The 7,037-nt window shown below is 51.4% G+C and overlaps 1 protein-coding gene across 2 annotated transcripts; it reads right to left on the reverse strand.

Annotated features, from left to right (window-relative positions):
* Window positions 1–1,200: 1,200 nt before the first annotated feature.
* LOC142850002 (glutathione S-transferase P) lies at window positions 1,201–6,717 on the reverse strand. 2 transcript variants are annotated; one of them, XM_075972996.1, is made up of 7 exons: window positions 6,377–6,717; window positions 6,093–6,128; window positions 5,781–5,887; window positions 5,598–5,685; window positions 5,228–5,331; window positions 4,348–4,455; window positions 1,201–4,186 (listed from the first exon to the last, which is right to left on the reverse strand). In XM_075972996.1, coding segments are annotated over exons 1-7 (633 nt in total). In that variant the 5' UTR covers window positions 6,378–6,717; the 3' UTR covers window positions 1,201–3,997. The 2 variants fall into 2 exon arrangements, with proteins under 2 accessions (XP_075829111.1, XP_075829112.1); XM_075972997.1 differs by having other exon boundaries at window positions 6,245–6,382.
* Between the last annotated feature and the right edge of the window lie 320 nt (window positions 6,718–7,037).

Consider the following 7,037-nt stretch of genomic DNA (forward strand, 5'->3'; position numbering starts at 1 on the left):
ATGTGTGTGTGTGTGTGTGTGTGTGTGTGTGTGTGTGTGTGTACACAAATGTATCTGAGGAAGGGAGCCTGTGTTCACAAACAGGCCAGAAAAGGGGCATTATGCTTCCTCCTCCGTCACTCTATTCCTTTGAGGCAGGGTCTCTCCTTGAAGCTAGAGTTCGGAGTTCTTAGGCTAGGCTGGAAACCAGAGAGCCACAGCAATCCTCCTGACCTCAAGCCCTCTCTAACTAGGGTTACAAGTGCATATAGGTCATGCCTGGCTCACCTCCTAACAGCAGAGATCCAAATTCTGGTCCTCATGGGTGTGGAGCCAAGTGTTCACACTGTCTCCAACTTCTGATCCGTATGTTTGGAGGGACAGGATAAACACTCGCCTTCTCATAAGAAGTTCAGCTTAGTAGGATGGACCAGCTCCCAGGAGCTAAGGGTGGGTTTCCCGGGGCTCCATAGGACTGACCAGATCCCAGGGAGGAGAGTCACTTTCCCAGAGCTCCCTTTCACTCATCCTCATGCTACTCCACCTCACCAGACTCTGCCCTCCCTTCAGCACAGCTCAGCTTTTTGTCATTGTTTTTGTGTTTTTTTTTTTGTTGAGACAGGGTCTCTCTGTATGGCTCTGTCCTGGAACTTATTATGTAGGCCAGGCTGGTCTTGATCTACCTGCCTCTGCTACCCAAGTGCTCGATTATAGGCGTGCTACACCACCACTACCAGGAACAATTCAGCTTTTAATTTGAGATTTCTGAGGAAATTTTGCACAGGGGATAAAGGAGCTTTGCATGTGCCCAGACACAACTCAGGCCCGTTGACTATTTTGCGCTACAATCATTTTAAGGATCTGGAGAGGCGGCTTAGAGCACTGGCTGCTTTTCTTTTTTTTCTTTCTTTTTCTTTTTTTTTTTTTTTTTTTTTTTTTTTTTTTGGTTTTTCAAGACAGGGTTTCTCTGTGGCTTTGGAGCCTGTCCTGGAACTAGCTCTGTAGACCAGGCTGGTCTCAAACTCACAGAGATCCGCCTGCCTCTGCCTCCCAAGTGCTGGGATTAAAGGCGTTCGCCACCATCGCACTTTTCTATACAGGTTCAGTTCCAGCACCATGGGACAGCTCTAACTACCTGTACCTCCATTTCTAGGAGAGCCATCACCCTCTGCTGTCCTCCATGGGCACCAGCACTTGAGAAAATACTCCTACACATAAAATAAAGGTAAATCTTTTATTAAAAAAAGAAAGAAAGAAAAGAAAGGAAAAGAGAAAGGAAAGGAAAAGAAAAAGGCCATGAAATCCCTTTATGGAAGACCCTGTGGCTTGATGTGGTTTCTCCCACTAAAACTCACAATCACATCCAATTGCCAATATGACGGTATCAGGAAATAGGTTAGTGGTGGCACACGTCTTTAATCCCAGCATTCAGAAGGCAGAGGCAGGAGAATCTCAGAGTTTGAAGCCAACGTGGTCTACAGAGAGCTCCAGGCCAGTCCGGGCTATACAGAAACCCTGTCTTGAAAAATAAAAAAAGAAAAAAGAAAAAGGAAAGAAAAAGAAGTACTGGGGCCAATAAGAGGTGTTGGGACAGACCCTTCAGGAATGCTTTTTCTGTGGGGATTAGTTTTCTGGACTCCCATGAAACTAGTGTCCTTGCTCGGGTGTACACCTTCTTTGCTGGAAGCTGAGAGAAATCAGATACTGTTTTCCCAACTCCAGAACTCTGAGCCCAAACAAGCCTCTTTCCTGTAGATGGATGTGTGTTCTTTCAGTGTTAGAGTGTATCAAATAATGAAACAAGCCTCTTTCCTGTAGACAGACATGAGTTTCTTCAAGGTGTTAGAGTGTATCCAGTTGTAGGGCCCATGGGTCTACCCCTGCTCCCAGGGTTCATTTTGAGAAGTTTCTGGCCAGCCAGTTTCCTGTTTGTTCTTGTGTTCCCTCTGCCGGGCCTGGTGATTAGCTATAGGGCAGTTTACTCCATCTTGGGTGTGGCAATTTCCGACCTGCCTGGGGGAAATTCCTTGTGCAGCAGCTAGGTGTATAAGGATTATTCTAAGCTTGAATAAACAGCATTCGGCTGATCTCCTTTCCAATGACCTAGGTCTCACGCATTCTTTCAATCTCCAGGCCCTTGCCCGGCTCACATAAAGTACAGTGGTGCAAACTATATCAAGAGTAAGGCAGGCAGGCGTTACATCTGGAAATAATGGTTCATACCCAGCGTTGTCCCTGCTGTGATTTACCTGGCAATCCCAGATTCCTGCGACAGTTGGCAATAGCCTCTTTCCTTTTTGTCCTAATTAATAATATGGATTCTCAGAATGCTCCTTAGAGGCTGTGGACGTCAAAGAGGAATTACTGAAGGACCAGCTAAGAGCTAGCACAGTCGCAGAGTGACAAACAGGTGGCTTAACAGAGCCCATTGAAGAGGACTGTAGGGCTCAGCTACCCAAGTGCAGGATCCCCAAGGTGAGGACCCAGGGTCCAGAAGGGGGGAAAACTTCTGAAATGGACCTCGTCAGGCAGTGGGGATGGGGCCATGGAGCTCAGGGGACACGGAGGTTTTCTGCCAGTTGGTCCCTGGATGCCCACACCAGATGTTTGATGACAGGTTGGTGAGGTCATTCCCATGACAGTTGTGCTTCTTTTTAAGGAGTCTGGTGACAGTATTGCACTTTTCCTTGTTCTGGGATCTTTGGCATGTTTATAAGAACAAAGGAAATGCCAAGTCATCCTGAATCTGCAATTACACTCCAAGTGGAACCTCCCCACCTGAAAGCCACTGTCTCAAACAAGTCAGAACATAGTAGTGACTCAACAGTTGGAGTATGGCACCAATCTCGAGTACCTACCGCTGGTCGTTATGTTATAGCAACAACAACAACAAAGACTAAAAAGGAGAAAATGTCCTTTTCATCACCAAGTACAGAATGCTGAGGCCAAGGGAAATCTGCACGAACAGTCTGAGCACGAAGGTCCACCCCTGTATCACAGCACTGGGAAGTGGAGGCAGGAGCCTGGGAGCTTAAGTCAGTCCTGGTTACATGGAGCTCGAAGCCAGCTGGGATACAAGAGATCAGTACTGGAGCTGGGGAGATGGCTGCGGGGATGAGAGCACTTGCTGAACATGAGGATCTGAGTTTGAATCCTCAGTAACTGCAGTGCAGGGTAGGAGGGTGGCAGAGACAGGGGCTTGCTGGCTACCAGCCGAGCTTTATTTTAGAGAGATCCTGTCTCAAGCGAATAAGGCAGAGAACTGTAGAGCAGGTTACTCCCTTCCCCCACCTGCCTCTGCACGTGCATGAGCACACACGTGTACACACTGACCCCTGTTTGAGTCGGGGTTTCACTGTAGCCCAGGCTGGCCTTGAACTCAAGGTTATCTTGCGCCTGAGTTGTGACTACTGGTACGGGCTACCACACAGGGCTCAGTTCCTGCTAAGACTGTCAGGCCTAGTAGAAACAAACAAAAACCACTAAAAGGTTTTTGGAGGTGTTTGGAGATCAAGTTGACCTTCTCCTTGGTCTCTGACTTAGCCTGAGAACTCTTGCTAACACACCTTGGCTTGTAAATATGTATAGTGTGCAACAAAACTCACGCATCACCAGCAAGCCAAGCAAAGCCCTGCTGCAGAGTCCGTGACCCCTCCCAGGCCAGTCTGGGGGTCATGTGCCTCAGCCTGTCCCAGGCCAGGGAACTGACTCTGGCTAGCAGTCAAGGACTCTGTTGCCTGCTACTGGGACTGACTGGCCAATTAGCACAAGGCTCTCCTCACTAGAAGTTACATTATCCCTCCTCCTATTCTCCCTTTTTCCTGTTTTAAAGATCAGCAAACATTATGCAGGAATATGCCCTGGTCCCACTCTAGGGTGCAAGCTTCCTGGTCCTCTGCCCTTTGCCAGTCTAACAGAGTCCCCTGCCCAGGAAACAGCACCTGCAGCACCTCTTCTGTCTTACAAACTTTATTAGTGCTGGGGAAAGGAGGACAGGCAGCTCCGGTCTCTCCCTACATTACTGCTTGCCGTTGCCATTGATGGGACGGTTCAAATGGTCAGGGGAGGACAGGAAGGCCTTGATCTTGGGCCGGGCACTGAGGCGTGCCACATAGGCACTGAGCAGGGGGAAGTTGTCCAGGCAGCCAGGGGCCAGGACCTGGTGGATCAGCAGCAGATCTAGCAAGTTGTAATCGGCGAAGGAGATCTGTAAGGGTGGAGGGTGCTGATATCAACAGGTGGGAGCAGTCTGGGGCTGGGGAGCAGAGAGCCGACCCACCCCACCCCACCCCACCTCACCCCTCCTCCGGTGGTTCTGCTCCATTTTACAACTGGCTTTATCTATAAGGCAATGAAGCAGCTGCTCACCTGGTCACCCACGATGAAGGCTTTGCCTCCTTGGTTCTGGGACAGCAGGGTCTCGAAAGGTTTCAGGTGTCCAGGCAGGGCCTTCACATAGTCATCCTTCCCTTCCTCCTGCCAGGGAGACCACCAAAGCTGGACTATCCTCCCACCCTCACAGGGCAGTGGGCACTGGAATCCTGCTGCCCTGTAATGAATGCTACCCTTTCTCGATAGACCCCACCCCCAGGGACGCGCCCCTGCCATTAACTACCTCTTGGGTTGCCTGGAGAGGAGCCGCCCCTCTGCCTGCACCCCACACCCAGGCTATGACCTTAGTCTCGTTTACTTCGGCGGCTAATTCTTTCCCACTCCTTTCTACCATTGCATTCCTGCTAAGATCTCCGTCTATACCCTAGGCTGGCCTGGACAACTCAGACAGCAGAGCAGGCTTGGCCTCGAACTTGGAGTAGCCCTCCTGCTGAGGCCTGTTGTGGGTTGTGCTAACTCTCCCATCTAAGATCTGTTATCTTTATTATTGTAAAACTCTCCAGCGGGCACCTCTGAGGATCATTCTGTGTTTCACCTTTAGACCCACCCACAAACAGACTCTTCAGCACTGCTCCCCCACACCAGGTTCAATCCAGCTCCAGGGCTTTAGGACCTGGCCTGCTGCCCAAGCTCTCTCATGTTCTGCTCTTATGCACACACCCACACACTGTGCGCACACATACTCTTACTATCTGCCACCACCAGCCCCTCCCGCTCCCGAAGCTATCTATTGGTCCTCTTCATACTGCCCTGCCTCACGCAGCCTGGCAGAGGGAGGGAAAGGATGGAGCCAAAAGCGCAAAAAGCCCCTTTGCTTGTACACCACCCGCTGTGTGGGGGAGGGGTCCAGGCTCACATATTTGGTGTAGATGAGGGTGATGTATTTCAGGCGAAGGTCTTCCACCCCATCATTCACCATATCCACCAGGGCAGCCTCCTTCTGATCTTTTCCATAAAGCCCTGCAGGTTGGGAAAGACAGCATATGACTGACATCTGATTTCCCCACCTCAGCCCCCTTCCCCCAGGCTGTCTGCTGGTCTGAGAGGCAACAGGAAGTGAGGACAGGCGGACCACAGCTTGAACAAACAAATCTTTGTGTATCCCTGCTTTGCTGTCTAATCTGGAATAAAATGGGAGTGGCTGGGAGGGCAGACACCCTGAAACCACGACAAAGCCCCCACCACACCCTGCCCACTGGCTGGACCACCTGAGGTTCAGGACTTACCAAGGGATCGGCCCAAGTGCCTCAAGATGGCATTAGATTGGTACAGGGTAAGGTCTCCATCCTGAAACTTGGGGAGCTGCCCATACAGCTGGGGGAGGGGGCAACACTTGGTGAGGCTGCGGTCTCCCAGTTACAGCCCTCCAAAGGCCCCACCTCTGGCCCTTCCCCGGGTGTGCCACTCACACAGGTGGACTTGAGCAAGCCTTTCATCCAAGTATCTATGGACACCACCTCCTCCTTCCAGCTCTGGTCCTGGTCAGCCAGTAGTATGCGCATGGCCTCACAGCGCCCTGTAAAGAGAGTCAGGGCAAGCAAGGGTTTGGGGACAGTGTATAGACCCAGCCTCAAGCAACGTGGGGAGCGGGCCTGGGTACGGTGAAGGAGGCACAGCCTTGTAACCAGAAGGGTCAAAGATGAACTGGAGTTTCCCCAGGGTGGATGGGAACGGTGGGCTGCAATCCCTCCCCTCCCCTTTCTGCAGTCCCTGGTTCCTACCTCGAACTGGGAAGTAGACAATGGTGTACGGCGGCACTGGGGATCATAGGAGAAGGATGTTAGTTGGGAGAAGCGGGGTGACTAGGATTCAGAGTGGTGCACCCTCTTGCCCCACCTTCTGGGTCCCCTCCCTGCTCTGGGCCTCCCAAGACCTTCTGAAAGCCTCCCCTCGCCCGGCTCTTGGTGCAAGCTGCTCCGTGCAGGGAGCTCTGAATCCCGAGGGAGCCCAGGCCGGGATCAGCTGCATGTTGGTAGTCTGCAGAAGCCGGGCAGCGTGTACTCACTGGCTGCTGCGTAGACGGAGGCACGAATTCCGAGCTGCGTAGACGGTAACGGATCTTGGGTGTGGAAGCCAGCACAGGCCTCCGGGACGCTCACCTTATAAGGGGCACCGCGCCCCGCCCCGGATGCTGAGTCACCACGGTGGAGGGAAAAGGGGGGTTGCGGGAGTTCCGCTGCTCGTGCCTCCTACCTGGGACACTCACGAGCTGGACCTGAGTCTGAAGCACATGCTGGGTTCATTTTTGGGTCAAAATTACGTTCTGCTTAGAGAAGGGTGTGACCAGCTCCCTTCCACTTTGTACTGGAGCTGGACGGCTTTTTGCAGCATGTTTACCCTGTCCCTCTTCCGCCTGTCCCCATCCACCAAACTCTTCTGCAGATCCTGCCAGTGACTAACCTAATTCATTAACCTCTTCTTTCTCCTGCCCAAAGAGCTTCATTTAACCATTTGACCTCCCACAAAACTGCAGTCCTGGATCCTCTATGCCAGGAACCTGAGGAGTATCAAAAAGAGAGAGGGAAAAACAAAAACAAAAGAACAAGCGAAGAGACAAAGTTGCAGTTTTATGTCTAAAAAAAAAAAAAACCCTTCACAATTGATACTTCCTCTACTTTCTGCGCTACTTCTTCAGATCTTAAAAAATAATTGCTGGCTCTGGAGAG

The sequence above is a fragment of the Microtus pennsylvanicus genome, chromosome 5, assembly GCF_037038515.1.
Source record: "Microtus pennsylvanicus isolate mMicPen1 chromosome 5, mMicPen1.hap1, whole genome shotgun sequence".
Taxonomy (NCBI): Eukaryota; Metazoa; Chordata; class Mammalia; order Rodentia; family Cricetidae; genus Microtus; species Microtus pennsylvanicus.